The sequence below is a fragment of the Haliotis cracherodii genome, unplaced genomic scaffold (assembly GCF_022045235.1).
Source record: "Haliotis cracherodii isolate W230 unplaced genomic scaffold, xgHalCrac1.p SCAF_1, whole genome shotgun sequence".
NCBI classification, from domain to species: Eukaryota; Metazoa; Mollusca; class Gastropoda; order Lepetellida; family Haliotidae; genus Haliotis; species Haliotis cracherodii.
In genome coordinates, this window is record NW_027266264.1 from 83,035,880 (window position 1) to 83,054,166 (window position 18,287).

The window sequence follows — 18,287 nt, forward strand, 5'->3', positions numbered from 1 at the left end:
AGCTTTTAGAACAATTACCCGTATTAAAACATTGATGACTCCCTGAATACAACCCGACCTCGGCAATGTCGGACTGCTCCATTTTATGTACAGGGGAGTTTGGTATTCTCACAATTTTTACGTCGATTGCCTGCAAATTTTCTCCCAATAACTAGTGTCATATCTCTCCCAATTTTTGGTGCGATCGTTCGACCATTATGTCCATTTGCATAGCTCAGCTACATCTATGGGGAACAACTCTCTCCAGACACTGCCCTCTAAAAAATAACGTCGTCCAATATACGACGTCATCAAGTTGCGAGCGTATGTTCGAATCTCAAGACATGACGTCATGATAGAACAATGTTTTATCGTAAAATAAATCACGCTTCGTTCTTCATCGTTCTTTGCGATTTATCGCGTGGCTATCGTTTATATTCTTATATTTAGAACATACATAGAGGTTATCACGCGAGTGTGTTTGGGGATGGTAAATATCCTGCATTAGGAATAAACATTGTATTTAGCGAGCCTTGGCGAGCTAAATACATAGTGTTTATTCCTAATACAGGATATTTACCATCCCTAAACACACAAGCGTGATAACCTCTTTATCATATAATGTCATTCTTCAATTCTGTACTTGAAAATCTTTTCCCCTCACTCACAAACATTACCTAAACATTGCGAGTTTTCCTGGAATGCGCGCATTGATATTTATTACGTCACAGGGTAGGTGATGTGTCAATCGGACAGTGACAGTATCCAATATAGTTCAAACTGAAATCTGTTTCTTATACAGTGGCGAAGCAACATATACGCAAAACAACAATTGTTTTTACTTGCCTTTCGCGACAATCCATCGGTCTGTCCGCTAGAGTAACTGCCCTTTGTCAAAGGGAAGCTACTCTAACCCTAGTCTATGAGACATCACGGCCAGTGATTGTTCACAGTCGGCCTGTTCTGTCATAACGTTAAGAAGTGTAGTCAGATGTATACACAGCGCCAAAACGAAACAAGGTAACACTTCATACATATTTCTCCTAAACCCAACTATTTTTATTTGTGGAAAAGGTTTCAAGCCGCAGAGGTCTACAAGCACAGATATGGCTTCTGATCCCGCTTGGCTAGGCCTAGTGCCCTCGCAAAATTGTTTCGAAATTTATATCTCCAAAGTTGCCCAAACTTATAAAATGCCTTAGTTACGTCGCAGTTCGACACTGACTTTCAGTATATAATTGTAGCAATTATCCCTGTAGTTTATCCAGATTCACGATGGTTAATTCTGACTCGATCGCCGAATGACAAGTGCGACGCCATGTTTGTTTATAAACACTGAAAGTAGTCCCTACTTGACCTTTGATATTTGCATCTCTATCCGCATATGACCCCAACGGATATCGTTTTTATCCGTTGGCTTTATCCTGCCGAGAAACCTACCCATTATATGATAAAGACGAAATACACGGCTTCGTGCCATTGTTCGGCTATGTATCGTGATCACGTGTTATCAGCTGGGAGCACCTGAACATATATTGATTATATTCAAAAGAACGTTGTTAACTGAATATAATATTATTCATCTTATTTATAACAATTGAATGTTAATTCGATGTACGAATTATTTTCGAGTTTCTATCATTCAGACGCTCTAATGGTTGAGCATTTGCTCGTCACACCGAAGCCTCGGGTTCTATTCTATTGATGTAATTTGTGAAACACATTCGTAGCGTCAGCACATTGGACTGTTGCTAAAAGCCGTTTTAAACAAACCACGATACGACTGCACTGTTGCTAAAGCCGTTTTCAACAAACCACGATACGACTTACTGCTGTTGAAGGCGTTCTCATACAAGCCGTGAAATGACTTTTTACTATTGGTCAAAGCGGTCAAAATCCATACTGACCATACTCCGATATTGTTTGGACCCCGACACGATAATTCACACTTGACATTTAGATCTAACTAAAAATGAAACATGGAAATGAGTGTTTGTTAATCTTGATATGTAATGTTTATGTTATTGGGTGAAATGTTTCGTTTTTCTTTTCCAGATTACCCATTACTGCCAAATAGCTTGTCAGAATTACCGGTTCAGACGAAAAGAGCTCAACACGGATACTACTTGGGTGAGTACTTGTTGGGACACTGATGTCACATATAGTAAACCTTCCTCAATCCGGACCCCTGTAACAAACATCAGGATTAACATTTCGTCGTAGTGAAGATTATGGACGAACTTGGACCCCAGGGAGGACTATTTGCCCTCAAGAATAACAACTCATATACCATTGTACATATATAGGCGTTAACAATTATAATCGCCTGGCAACCTGTATTTCCAGTTTAACAGGGTCCAGACTAACGAAGTTTCACTGTATACAAAGATGGACTTCGTACATCCCTTTCAACAAGGCACACATGTAGCCGCGTCATATAGTTCAACACATCGTTGGTAATAAATAGTGATAACAAGATATTCTCTCGAGATATGTCCCTACACAAAACTAGATTTTTACAAAATAAGCGGTTCCTCGGAAACACAATGTGGCAATGTTATTGCCACTTGGACGTTGCTGTCCCCAAAGAGAGCAGGCTTTATCACGCTGAAGGAGGATAATCTCGCCCTAGCCCGCCATGTTCACCTCAAGGACTCACAGGTACAATGTCACACACAATACCAGGCGCTGCTTGATTCGGCATGTGCTCGGTGTGTGTGTGATCAGCATTTCCTTTTGATGAGGATGTTAAATTGCATCTCCGACTTAATCCAAAACCAAAGTAATGGTTCACCTTGATTTTGATTGGAAACTGAAAAGCAAAACATATCAGTTAACTATCATGCAGTAAATGTTATGGTTTTCAAAATACAATCGTGAATAATCACAATAGAGGACAAGTGGAAGAGGGGAAATCAGTCAGTCAGAGGACTTACTGACCATCTCGTGGAAGGTCAGGCCTATACGGGATGCAGGTTAGGGACAAACTCCAGAATGCCGAGATCAAGGACAGATTTCGGGCAGAGTACAAATGTAGACTTTAGAAAATCTGGAGTTCATAGCTGAACTCTCGCAGTAATGTCAAAGCCACAAATCTGTATGCTGTACCCGTCCTTTCGTAGTCATTTGTTGTTGCTGATTGACGAAACAGGTAGTTCAGGGTATTGACATCCTCACGCGAAGAATCATTTCAGACCCTAGATCAGTGGATACCAGCCTCGCTCTGCCCTCAATCGCGTATATTTACCAATAATACGTGGAGGGCGTGGTTTGATTAACGTGGATGATCTTCATGATAAAATTGTATTGTGCACTTTTGCAAACATTTATTTGTCTGATGATCCTCTTGTGAAGCATGTCATGACTCACAATGAAAAATAAGGCATTCCACAGTTTTCCTAAACGAACCAAGGATGTGGGACATAATCTCAGTGTTTGCTGTTGGTTTTCTTGATGATTCTGTTCTGCTGGGCGGTACAGAAATGAGCGTCAACTAAGCGAGGTGCCATATCAAATCGGCCCAGACTCCTTTTTAAAGGAGAGGCTATCTGAATGCCCACTGCATCGAGATGTGTACAGCGTGTTGAGAGGATCAGCAACCCTGCAGAGCCCTTCGCTTGGATGAAGTCGGCTGGCCGGAAAATTGAAACAAGTCTTTCTGTTTTCTGATCAGGACCAGTCACTTCCCACTCGAAACCGTCAATGTGTGGTTTTGCATCAAAATGTAAATATGAAATTTAGGTTATGCAATGAACTTAATGAGACTGTCCAACACATTGTCAGTGGATGCCCAGCTTTGGCACAAACACAGAAAGCCATACTTGTGGTATTGGCACAGAGGTCCATCGATTGTACGATTCAGAATATGTAGAGGGCGTCATTGAACATGATAAATACCAAATTCTTTGGAATAGGCCCGTATACACCCCAGACCTATCCTGGCCGACAAACCTGGTCTTGTCCTTTTTTATTAATCACATGAAATAATTTATATCATTGAACTATCTGTCCCTTTTGTCACTAAAGTGATTGACAAGATTCAGAAAAAAAAACATGGCAAATATCCGGCCCTCGCTTTCGAAATGTCACGCTTGCATCCCAAGTACCAAGTTGTCCGACTCCCCATTGTTCTCGGTGCCTTAGGGTTGGTACCTCCCAATCTGTTGACTCACATTGGGTAAATACCCGAGTTTGCTACCAGGAATACACCCTTTCCGACCATCTGGATGGATCTTCGATTTATTTCGAGTTTTAAGGACAACAAGGAGTTTATGTTTTTGGCACATTTCTATATACGACTAAGACGTCAAGCAGCCTCTGACACACACGTACATGCACGTCGCTATATAAGTGCAATAATCTTCGGCGCCACGTTAACCTCCATTTCACCTCACCTCATGTTGGCTTAACGAAGTACCCAAGCTGGACATTTTGAATGTCATGTATGTGATTAAAGTAAACTGATCTGACAAACAATGCTTGTACTTTGTTTAATGGCTATTATCGGTGTTTCCTAATTCAGTTCGACAACCGTGACATCATTCGGCTGTACCCATGCCGCTTCACTCACGACCTTCACTAACACGAATTCGCGTTTAATTTTGTCATGATAGACTAGAGATAAATATTGTCTGCTTCCAATGTAGATCTAGATAAGCTGGGGGCACGGGTGGCCCAGTCGTCTTAGGCGCCGCGATTCGCTGTGCAGAGTTGCGTCCCTTGGGAACGCCAGAAACCTGTGATTAGCTAAACCTATGATTTCGATATCAATCCCGGTTCGCCCCGATTATGTCTCTAGGTTTGTCAGCACCATACCCGGCTCATGGGTTTCACCGAAGTGGTAAACGTCTGAGACCTGCATCACTTCGGGCTTTCCTCCCACATTAATCTGACACACCGTGATATAACTGTAATACTGTTAAAAGCGGCGTTAAACGCAACTCACTCACTCTAGATAAGCTGGCGTTCATTTCCAAATACAAATTAGTGCGGTTAAACGTTGAAGTAACTTTGCTGGTTCTACATTGACAGCACAGTACGAGAGGGTACCAAAACATTTTGAGCCACGCATACATATTGTCGTGAACTATAATTATTCTTAAACATAGTCCCCTTGCGGTTCAATACACTTGCTTAATGTCTTCCTCTGGCCACTTATCCATGTATTGCAGAAGTCAAATCCTGGTCTGTGAACCATCAATGTACAGCAGCAACCACTTCTTGGTCGTTCTTAAATCTCGCAAGTTTAGTTTGAAGGGGGCACGGGTGGCCCAGTCGCCTAAGGCGCCGCGATTCGCTGTGCAGAGTTGCGTCCCTTAGACACGCCAGAAACCTATGATTGTGGGTTCGAATCCCGGTTCGCCTCGGTTATGTTTCTAGGTTTGTCAGCACCATACCCGTGCTCGTGGGTTTCAACGGAGTGGTAAACGTCTGAGACCTGCATCACTCCGGGTTTTCCTCCCACATTAAGCTGACACGCCGCGATATAACTGGAATAATGTTAAAAGCGGCGTTAAACCAGTGAAAGATGGAAGTGACCAGGTCTGGTGATAATATGGATGGGGAAGACGCTGGAACGTGAGCATGTACAAGTTTGCCGTGATGCTTCTCTCTGAAAGATTCATGCAATCTTTTCAATATGTTGGCATACTATTCTCCGTGGTAAATAATCGATTTGTGTTATCCCTTTGCTGTCCCCAAAGAAGGTGGCTACGGCTTTCTTAGTGGATCTGGTTGCTTTCATCATCTTGGTTTGGGATGACCCTTAGTGTTTCCACTCCATTGAATCCTGTTTGCCCTCGGGGGCACCGTGATGGATCCAGGTCTCATTACCCGTCACTTATCTCAAATGAAAATCTACTGGGTTGAGATTAATAATAACAATGTGCATTTATAATGCGCTAATTTCCATTCACCAAGTTGATGCTCATAGCGGTGCACTATCATCACCATGGTCAATGGAACAGTGTGCACTCGATTTTCATTCTCGGCTCCCTGGGGAGTATATCTGATTAACAGGACGTTAGAGGCGGTGACCCGCGTAGCTTTCATTTCATCCGATAGCATTCTAGGAACCCATAGTGAGGAACCTTTGACATATGCAGATGTTCATAAAGGATTGTTTGTGTTGACTTGTTGTTCTAGCCACAAATACGAGAAACCTGTGGTGTCCTCTTGTGGGCGGGGTCATCCTCCAAACATTGTCTCCCACTGCTTAAATTTCACCACCCAACGTATAATTGTGGCATATGATGCGCCAGCCTCCGCACAAACAACACGAAACCGTTCATCAATATTCTTTGGTGATTGACTAGACTAACACTTAGTCTAAAAAATATATAATTTTAATGAAAAAAAATAACCCCATTTAAATTGAAAAGAAGCCCAGTGAGGTGGGGGATTCAGAACCTGCGGAAATGTAGACTTGGTTCATTTAGGGTTTTTGCATGACAGATAGGGAAAATAATATTGTTCAGGGACTGTGAGACAAACTAGTGACTCTGTAGGGTAAAACTATTGATGACGGCTCTATGCTCAATTCTGTCCATGCCACTGCTGAGGTGTAGTGTGCCCTAGAGCAAGTCATCGGACTGAAACACGCCAAATTGTGACTGATGACTCAACAAACACAGGTCAATACCACAATAAATCACACGTAAGTATAACAACAAGCAATATACCGGGCGCCAAACTTTCTGATATACCTGTAGTAAAAACGTCACTATTACAGCCACAAATGCTCCCATAGTCAAACACGACCCTGTTACAGCCACAGATACTCCTGCATTGAAACATGCCCATGTTACAGCCACAGTACTTCTATAGTATCACACGACCCTGCCGCAGTGAAACATACTCCTATAGTAAAACACGTCATTGTTACAGCCAAACATATTCCTATAGTAAAACACGTCACTGTTACAGCCAAATATACTCCTATAGTATAAACGTCCCTGTTACAGCCACACATACTCCTATAGTAAAACATGCCCATGTTACAGCCACACATACCCCTACAGTAAAACACGGCCCTGTTACAGCCAAACAAACTCCTATAGTAAAATACGACCTGGTTACAGCCACACATACTCCTATAGTAAAACATGCCCATGTTACAGCCACACATACTCCTATAGTAAAACACGACCCTGTCACAGTGAAACATACTCCTATAGTAAAACACGACCCTGTTACAGCCACACATACTCCTTTAGTAAAACATGCCCATGTTACAGCCACACATACTCCTATGGTGACACACGGCAGTTACAGCCACACATACTCCTATAATAAAACACGACCCTGTTACAGCCACACATACTCATATAGTAAAACACGACCTGGTTACAGCCACACATACTCCTATAGTAAAACATGCCCATGTTACAGCCACACATACTCCTATGGTGACACACGGCACTGTTACAGCCACACATACTCCTATAATAAAACACGACCCTGTTACAGCCACACCTACTCATATAGTAAAACACGACCTGGTTACAGCCACACATACTCCTATGGTGACACACGGCAGTTACAGCCACACATTCTCCTATAATAAAACACGACCCTGTTACAGCCACACATACTCCTATAGTAAAACACGACCTGGTTACAGCCACACATAGTCCTATAGTAAAACATGCCCATGTTACAGCCACACATACTCCTATGGTAAAACACGTCACTGTTACAGCCACACATACTCCTATAATAACACACGACCCTGTTGCAGCCACACATACTCCTATAGTAAAACACGACCTGGTTACAGCCACACATAGTCCTATAGTAAAACATGCCCATGTTACAGCCACACATACTCCTATGGTAAAACACGTCACTGTTACAGCCACACATACTCCTATAGTAAAACACGACCCTATCACAGTGAAACATACTCCTATAGTAAAACACGACCCTGTTACAGCAACACATACTCCTTTAGTAAAACATGCCCATGTTACAGCCACAAATACTCCTATGGTAAAACACGTCACTGTTACAGACACACATACTCCTATAATAAAACACGACCCTGTTACAGCCACACAAACTCCTATAGTAAAACACGACCTGGTTACAGCCACACATACTCCTATAGTAAAACATGCCCATGTTACAGCCACACATACTCCTATGGTGACACACGGCACTGTTACAGCAACACATACAACTATAGTAAAACACGACCCTGTTACAGCCACACATACTCATATAGTAAAACACGACCTGGTTACAGCCACACATACTCCTATAGTAAAACATGCCCATGTTACAGCCACACATACTCCTATGGTAAAACACGTCACTGTTACAGCCAAACATACTCCTATATAATAAAACATGCCCATGTTACAGCCACACATACAACTATAGTAAAACACGACCCGGTTACAGCCACACACACTCATATACGCCTTGTCACTTTAACCTGAAGCAAACTCAAGCCTGTTTAAGTCTACATCGCGTGGGCCCTCACCCGGAACACTATCTTAATACAGGGTTTGAAGACAAAGGCGCCGTGGTAAAGACGTGCTATTCCCACGATGACATGAACGACATTTCTTATGAATATTAATTCTATTAGAAAAAGCCTCAAGAAGAATAATTCAAGAAACACAATGATCTCGAGCCTTAACTAGATCTCCTTTGAAATAGATAGCGGGCGTATCCCCAACGACCAAACATCAATTCAAGCGTAACACAATTGTCACCGTTGTTGCTTCACAATAAATACTCCTTGTATCCGTTCATGCTCGAATACTGAAACGTTCGCGGCAATTACCATTAGCTGATTTCATTGTCTTCTCCCATGTGAGTATATTCACTATAATTACTTCTTTACAAAATTACCTATTCTGACGCAATATATCACCTGACTACATACGTGGACTCATCATAGAATTATTGAATGCCATTTTTTGGATGATTTTTTTGTTATTATACATCACGGACCACATTGACGATCAATTTTTTGCTTCTATTTGCACCTAAAACCAGGACATTAAATGTTCAAAATAATTACCATTAACTAATAACTTATCCCATTTAATATTCTGACAAAAAACATGACGTCACTACATATTGCATGCATACAGAAATACTCATTGGTGACATTTTTAATTGTATGTCGGTGTACAGATTCTACCGACTGTAGCTGGTGACGACAATATAAATAAACAATAAAATAGTCAAATAAAAAGTCTTCCTTTCTAGAAGTAAATACATGTACATATCCATGTGAAAATATTACCCATTCCGAATTAACATTTATTTACAAACGAAAACAAACCCGTTTTCGCCAGATTTTTACAGATATTATTCATTTTTATTTCGACCTGCAAACGCCATCGAGAACATATGGTCTTATCATTAAATGTCATGTCAATTTGACTGATGACTCTCTGAGACTGGGTTCCGCTGGGGCGACTTGCTCAGAGGGGTCTTTAAGCTGAGGCCTTCGTCGATCGAACAATTTAACATAAACTTACAATAATCCTTGACCCAGACCACACTGAAATCACATGATTTTCTTTTGACGGGTAATAAATGCTTCCATTTCCAATTTAAAAAGAGAACTACATTTGAAACAAAGAATTAATGCATTATGCCATGTAATAACTGTCCTGCAAGACTATTGTCAACATTGTGATATTACCTTCTCTAAAATCTATACCAGTTATATAAGTATTTTCCCCCTTATACTATACGACGTGGCCTCTGCGTTCGTGAAATTGTATAGGTTTTTACAGTGTTATCCTGTTCCAATGAAATTTGACTTGAAGTGAAGCGAGAGACCAAACATTGGGATATGTTGTGCAGGTGGCAGTGTAGGGTGACAATGCCTATATATAGGAGCCGCCTCTAGCAGTGCCAGTCTGTATAGGTCACGTGACGGCTCCCTGGACACACGGGCGTGTCAGCCGACGATACTCCGCGAAGCCCGATACTCACCCAATAACCTGGACTACTCGCACTATTAATGTATGTTGTACACAACAATCGATGCACATTCACCTCTTTTATATTGTGTTACGCTGTCAAAACCTTTTTTTCTGCTTATAGTATTTGTCCAGGAATAGCAGTGGGTGGAGTAAGTGAATATGGTTTTACGCCGCTTTTAGCAATATTCCAGCAATATCACAGCGGGGGACACAAGAAATGGGCTTCACACTTGTACTCATGTCGGGAAACAAACCCGGTCTTCCGCGTGACTAGCGAAAGCTTGAAGTACTAGGCTACCCGACCACCCAAACGCAGGGTAGAAAAAAAAGGTATTCACGGAGTAAAGATAAACCTTAAGGCCTGACAAAATAACCAGTCTCGATTAACCACCAGTCTCGTCTTCAGCAACCCACGCTTGCCGAAAGAGTCGACTATGTTTGTCGTAAAGGGTAGTAAAGGGTAGGGATCGGGTGGTCAGGCTCGCTTACTTGGTTGTCGTCGATTCCCAATTGCATGGATAAATGCTCATGATATCAGTCACTGGATTGTCTGGTCAAGACTCGATTATTTACAGACCACCGTCATATAGTTGGAATAATGCTGAGTGCGGCGTAAAACAACACCAACCAACAAACCTCTAGGGCCAGTGTGTATCAACTGGTTGACATCCCATAGGAAGGAACTTCTATTCAAATCACTGACAATCAACTGTCTGTTTGCCATTCTAAGAATTTATCATGTAATAAGAAAATATACATGATACTTTATGGTTACATATAGTAAAGGTTCTATGTGACTCGGTTGTGGTCACCCCAGCTTGATAACGACGCAAGGATCTACATCGAAACGCCGCTATATGCAATAAACCAGAAGTTGTTATCCATAAAGTTGTATGTTTGCTTATTCACTGTCAATGACTTGTAATACATCGTTTATACTCCACTTGCCCCTTACGACGCTCCTTCCGACCGGTGACATCGTCATAGCGACCTGTTCCCCTCTCATGGCCATTTTGTGTGACCGGGTTCCGTCTTAGCGCAAACGGGCATACCTAAAACAATTGTCAACTCGTTGCGTAATGGTTCACATTTATTTCCCCATATATTATATATATTTCAGATGCAATTTAAATTTACAGTATGATTGAACATATTTAAATGTGTCTTGGGTATATATTTAGATGCAAGACATATGTAAAATCAAAAACTATTTCTGAGGGATTCTTTGACGAAGAACTTGAAATCATACGCGCATTCTGATTGGTTTGTCGTATTTTCGCACACAACATTCATCGATAGGGGGACGAGTCTTCTTGCAGGCTACGGAAAGGGGCGAGTGGTGACGAATGGGGGACGAGTCTTCTTGCAGGCTACGGAAAGGGGCGAGTGGGGACGAATGCTATCGAGAGGGACACCAGCGACTTCTCTGACCAATGAGCGCACAGATTACATTTCATTAACGGCTGTATTTCTCGTGCAACATGTGCTTCAACCTTTCAGCGATCTGTTCTGAACATTGATTCCAAATCTGGGTACTTTTGGACTCGCGCTCGCAGTAAGGCTCATTTGAATTCCATGTGCTATACACTGCCTCATTGCTTGAGTGGTATTAGACACGCGTCACCAAAACACCGCATTTCTGCAACATATGTCCACGGATGATGGCGGTAGGTAGTGTATAAAACCCCGTGAAGTTTTGAAAATGCACCGTGAATGGATACGACCTCTATAAGGGGTAGTCGTGACACCTCTCTGTCTGAAGTCACCAAATGAGTGAGTGAGTATGGTTTTACGCCACTTTTTGCAATATCGATATCACGCCGGGGGACACCAGAAATAGGCTTCACACAATGTATCCATGTCGGGAATCGAACCGGGACATTCGGCGTGAAGAACGAACGCTTTAAACACGTGGCTACCCCACCGCCCCTCATCAAATGAAATAATTGGTCAGATCACTCACATGCATCCCACCCCTCTTGCTGGAAGCAGGACATTGATGTAATCGTTGGCTACAAATAGGAAGAGAGTGAGTAAGTATGGTTTTACACCGCTTTTAGCAATATTCCAGCAATATCACGGCGGGGTACACCGCAAAATGGGCTTCACACATTGTACCCATGTCGGGAACACCGTATACCAGCCAAGGGTAGTTATGTACGATGAAGTATACAAATCCGAGAAATATTGATGCTTATAATAAAATGAAATACCCTAAGTTAAGTTGACAACATATAAATCACAGTAGAAATTATAATCAGACTGACATTAACAGACTAAGATTAACATTATAAACATCACATTCCTGATACATTAAAAACGAACCCTTAAACATTACACCATGATATATTTTTGTCAAAAGAAGTTCGTTATATTTCTTACACCCAGAATGTCAAAATTTTCATATCCCACCTGAATAACACAATAGTTAAAGGTACACGTGCTGCAATATGGGGAACAGATTCAGTGATAGACGGATATTCACACCCGCCCACGAGTAGCTCAAACGAGCACATTTGCTAAGTTTTAATCTACAAAGTATGGTGTGTGTTCGTTACCTAACAGGAGTGACGTTGAGCGCCGTTACAGTGGCGGCCTGACTTCAGTCAGATAATTACATAGTATCACATGGTCTTCACATCCATAAGCTATTCGAAGACGACTAAGTCACCCTGATGTCAGACGCGAGGCTTAGCATTGCACAAGAAATACACAGCTTTTGTGATTTATCTGACTGTCACATTATATCTGACATTGAAGTTTGTAGGTGACGTCTGTATTCATGGGGAAAAATTGTATCATATTCTACTTAAAGTAAGGTATCTTTGCCAATATGCTAACTTCTTATGCCCGACTGATCACTGAATGTGAACAGTTTGACACATCGCACTCATGAATATTTAAAGAGCTGTAAAGGTTGTGGCTTATTAGGTTTCATTAAGTGAAATGACCTTCAGAGGTATCGACAAATCATTTGGTTCAAACGATTTGAAGAAGATTTGCTTTGATATTTTTAATAAATCGTTGTTTCTCTTCCAGATTACAAGCGAAGCAGTCTGAACGAGCTCATTCAGCGTCTCCTTGCAATGAGAGGCGATTCTAGAGAAACCGGTAGAGCCAACATGATGAGATTCGGAGCCGGACGACGATGAGATGATTTACCACGTGGCTTTCAGCCAATCACAGCAGAACATATCGTGATCCAGTCACACTGATTGGTGCGATATTCGAGTGTTTTACAACTGTTATTTCTTCTTGGCGCGGACACGTTATTCTGTCTCAGAAAGTAGGAAACGATCATTTCTCGAAACCATGAACATTGGGGTGTGGTCTGTTCAGGAGGTGATATGTCGGACTGTATTTGGTCTAAAGTGCTCTCTACTACGACCAGGATGGTGTTGAAGTTGTTATACAAGCTGGGCCTCGTTTTGTAATTTATACAGTGCATCTTGTACTAACCACACGCTAGGATTACATTGTGGAGCGAGGCTCTGCTAGTTCTACGTATTATTATTCTGCTCCTCGATGTGTCACTGTCATTTGTCATCATTAACTTCAATACACTTTTTCACGCGAGAGCGATTCCTTTTAGCAAATTGGTTATGTGTTGAGGCTGTGGCGTCGGTCACGTCTAAGTGTTATTGTGTTTTAAGAATTAATCACATTCCGTGCTTCAGTGACATCTGACATTACTTAAAGGCTTAATGAATACCTTCTTATGTCAACCTATCGCACGTTACATGTTCATTTAGTTTTTATGAAATACCGTATTAAAATATCAGTTAACCGGAAGCGCTGTTTCTCTATGTTGTCCAATACCCATGTTTTCATTTAAGTCTCTTTAATAAGTCCTCGGTCCCTTGCTAAATGTCCTACCTATGGCTTGAGGTATTTAGATTCGAGTTGCGTTTCTGACAATGCAACAGAAATCCCGAACGCATCAGTTGAAGAGCTGACACATATCTGTTTCATTCATCCCGCGGGATGGAGAGTCTCTGATGTGCTGGTGGCTCATCTACTAGCCTCTCACTGGTACTGCTGGCATTTGGTCCATTGTGTGACCTGGAATCTGATCTATGACAGTTGTTTGAAAAGCATTATCTTGGTCTGTCATCTGAAGGGATACTTGAAGCGAAATGGTTAATAAAAGCGGATTTGTAGAAATATTTTTTCTTATTCTTTAACGATAATAACAAAACAGCGGCGAGCACATTAGATCTGGGACTGTAGAGTGCTCTTTAATAATAGCTATGTAATTCGGAGCGAAGCAAGACTAGCGCTATTTCAAATACTTCACAGATGTGGATAAACGTTTTTCTCATTCTTTGAAATTCGACAAAAAGTAAACTAAATTCTGCTGATACACAAAAAGGCAACAGTTTACAACATTCAACAAGAACATGGGACACAGGCCAATGATATTTACACACCATACTGCAATGTCTCTCACTATAGACCAACTGTCTGAAGATCAACTGTCCTGTTATTCGGAGTTCACAGTATCTTAATGAATGGGTGATTTACGAGAATATACATATGGTAGAGTATTGCACGCTACTGTTATGGAATATATCAAAATGAGTTGATGCAGTAGCAATTAGCAACTGCACCAATCAGTACTTTACAACCATCAATAAGGACATTAAGTTAGATGGGTTTGTTTTGCACCGAGTTGACAGTATTTGAAATACATAAGAGCCTATCAGCTTAATTTGGAAGGTCGTAATCGTTCACCACTTGGTCCAGGGTACAGTGATGACACACCAACCATTCTACTACAGGGTGTTGCTGAAATGGTCTGCGCCTAACAAATGATGTTTAGTTCACTCTTAACTGTTTACACGTAGTAAGTGCAATAATGTTCATGTTTACAGTCACTATTGGAGCCCAATCAATACAAAACAAGGCAGCATATTTCAGGAGGAATAAAAGTGACTAGGTATTTATGTTGATAACATTGGATAAAATTGGGTGCCATGCTAACATCAAGTATCGCCAACCGAACGGTCTCCAACAGCCAGCCATCTGTAAAGGGGTAGTGGGGTAGACTAGTGGTTATAGCGTTCGCTAGTCACGCTGAAGACACGGGTTCGATTCCCGACATGGACACAGCATGTGGATCCCTTTTCCGCGACATTGCTGGAATATTGATAAAAGCGGCGTAAAACCACACTTACTTCCTGCGGACATGTGTCAACATTAGGGGATGGTGTTTCTTCTTTTGTCACTGTTAGAACGGACAGAAAGGTTCAAGAGGGATAGAGAGGCCGTGTCAGGAAGACACTCAATTGCCACCACTGAGGAAAATGTTGAGAATACTTGCCAAGCTAATTTGATTAGGGGTAATCGACTACTCACCACAGGTAACATTGCCAATACAGTAGGCATCTCTCATGAGTTGAACACATTTTGAAGAATGAACTAGGCATGACACAGGTATCAGGGGCTCCGTTCCAAGGCTCCTGATCAGAAACGTTCTCGGTTCTTCATCTCTCTGAGAATGTACGTCGTTTTGTAGCTGACACAGCTGATTTTGTTGAGCGAATGTTATCCAGGGAAGCGTTTGTACCTTGCCACAATTAACCACAGACAAAACTACCGAAAAAGTGTAGCGGCGATACAATATCCGAGTCCCGTGATGGGATTCGAACAACGGACCTTCTGATCCGAGGTCGGACGCCTTGTCCACATAACCAAAGAGGTTAATCCCGTCAGCAAGCTGGCAAGGTAAGGATGTCATCTGTGGGATGACTCCGCGCCCTGCTACAAAAGCAATGGAGACATCTAACGTCTCCTCCTCAGAAGTCTGTTCATTCAGTTGGCAAGGTGATAGCTTCGTTTTCTGAGATTCCAAAGGAATCCTACTGTCCGATTATAATTACACCCCCCCCCCCCCCCCCCCGAACTAGTATGTTAATCTGCTTAGACAAATGAACTTATTGAACATCCCACGGTGTTCACCGCGTGTCACCGTCAGATCTCGACCTCTTCCCAAACTTGAAGGAAGAACTGCCTTGCACGCATGCACATCATGATGGGGTAATGTCTGCTTTGGAGGACTGTTTCACTCCAGCATCGTTGGCAGAAGCGTGTGGACCTCGGAGGGGATATTTTTGAAAAATAATTAGCAACCCAATCCATCAACCCAGTCAATCATAGACCTTTCAGCCACTCCTCGTAGCATGGCTCATCTCATGGTGAAAACCACAAGGACAATACCATTTCAACATAACTGTACTCACAAAAACTGCATAATAATAGTAATAATAATAATAATAATAATAATAATAATAATAATAATAACGACGACGATGACGACGATATTACTACTACTACTGCTACTACTACTACTACCACCACTTCTACTACTAATTGCATTCTTAAACAAAATACAGTAATGCATTAATGTTTGCTTCTTCTTTCAAACGTTTGTTTCTGAAGCAAAGCCATAGGTACTTATAAGTTGCAGTGCGTCATCTTGGCGTACACAGCGTCAGAGTGGATACGGCGTTCCAATCAACGAAGCCATGGTGTGGACGTGACCCGCATCAATGCTGTGAAATCTTTGACAAGCCAATTATCTAGACACACATCTGAAACGTCAAATCAGTCTTTCTTGCTTCATGTGTTTATTGTGTCGTAGTATGTTGTTATATCCGTAAAGAAAGACCTCCTCTACTTCCTCATATCGGGACTGAAAGACCTCAATTATGTCGGTATGTCAGGACTGAATTACCTCTATTCTTCCTTATATCAGGACTGACACCCTCTGCTCTGTGTGAAGCCCATTTCTGGTGTCCAACGCCGTGATATTGCTGGAATATTGCTAAAAGCGGCGTAAAACCACACTCACCCACCCACTCACCCTTATGTCTGGACTGAAAGACATCCATCTGCTTCCTTATGTCTGAACTGAAAGACCTCCATCTGCCTCCTTATGTCTGGACAGAAAGACATCCTTCTGCTTCCTTATGTGTGGACTGAAAGACCTCCATCTGCCTCCTTATGTCTGGACTGAAAGACCTCCATCTGCTTCCTTATGTCTGGACTGAAACTGATATATGTCCTGTACTTCCAGTATATCCGGATTCAAAGACTTTCTCTTCCTCCTTATATATCTGGACTGAATAAACCTCCTGTTCTTCGCGGTACATCCGGACAAAAACACCCCCTGTACCTCCTCTAGTCCTTACCCTAGAACAACCATAGCGCGCCTTGTCTCCGTGCATTCAGCGTATGGAACAAGTTAATATAATTAGGAACAATTAGAGTGCTAAATGCTTTAACCAGTTTGACATTTTGTCTACACTGTAGTCTGTCTGTGCAGTCAGGTGGTAAGTCAGGGAACTACCGACAGACACACCTCAGTGTCAACTCATCCCTTGCTCGTGTACAGCTCAGCCTCTGTAAATAGACATATGCAGCAACAACTGATGAGGCAAGCATGTCAATCAAGCTGCGTTACATAAGGAACAGTTGGAGAAAATGTCAGAATTGCATTGTTACATGTCAAACAGATATAGCAATCTGTTAAGAGAATTCAGTCTCATACTAATACTGTTAATTCTGTCACTGGCAACATGCCAATATATAGGAAAATGACGTATTTGGGAAAAGATTTAATCAATGTTTCATTTGGTTTTAATCTTTATATTTTAATCTTCATTTTGTTAGAACTTAACAATTCTGACCAATATTAACGTTGCTCTAATGAGACTTTAATGTATATTCTTCTTTAAGGCACTTTGAAGTATTGATATGTTTTTACTGAAACAGATGAGTATAGAATTTGTTTTTTTATTTAATTAAGAGACGAATCTACCTGCTTCGAACGATGTAGACACTGTCTGTACAAACTTGAAAACAACAAACAAATGTTGTTAGTAAGAAATTATAAGCTGTTGGATTAATGAAATGAAATGGAACAGTAAGAAACATAATACTGCTAAATACTGATAAATATGATTCCATGATTGCAATTAGCAATATTCCCCGGCATGGATCAGGAATATTAGATCTTTTAATCAATAATTGTTACTATTTTTAATCCGTTAATATGTTTATTTTACGTTGCTGAAGGCAAGAAGCCCGACAAATTAACTAGTGTATATACTGATACACGGCAAAGTAGTTGACAGCTGTTGGGACAGAAGCGGACAGTTGTGATCGATAACTTCTAATTAATCAATACAACGGAGAATTTACAACAGTTATGGCAGAATGTGACAGCCTGGGTGTTTGTTGCACAGTGTCTCCGCTATCCCAAACCCTTTGGCTGCCATTTTCTCTTGTGTCTGTTTACTAACTGTTAAGTAGCCAAAGAGGTCAACATGAGAAACAATTTCCCTGTTCAATACT

At 41.5% G+C, this 18,287-nt stretch overlaps 1 protein-coding gene across 1 annotated transcript in view; it reads left to right on the forward strand.

The window, feature by feature from the left end:
* LOC139469854 (uncharacterized) overlaps positions 1 to 13,167 on the forward strand; it is a 28,957-nt gene extending 15,790 nt beyond the window's left edge. The window contains exons 2-3 of the mRNA XM_071252167.1: positions 2,035 to 2,109; positions 12,969 to 13,167. Coding sequence (XP_071108268.1) covers positions 2,035 to 2,109; positions 12,969 to 13,081 — 188 coding nt within the window. The 3' untranslated portion in view covers positions 13,082 to 13,167. The remainder of the gene's footprint in view (positions 1 to 2,034; positions 2,110 to 12,968) is intronic.
* Positions 13,168 to 18,287: the final 5,120 nt, after the last annotated feature.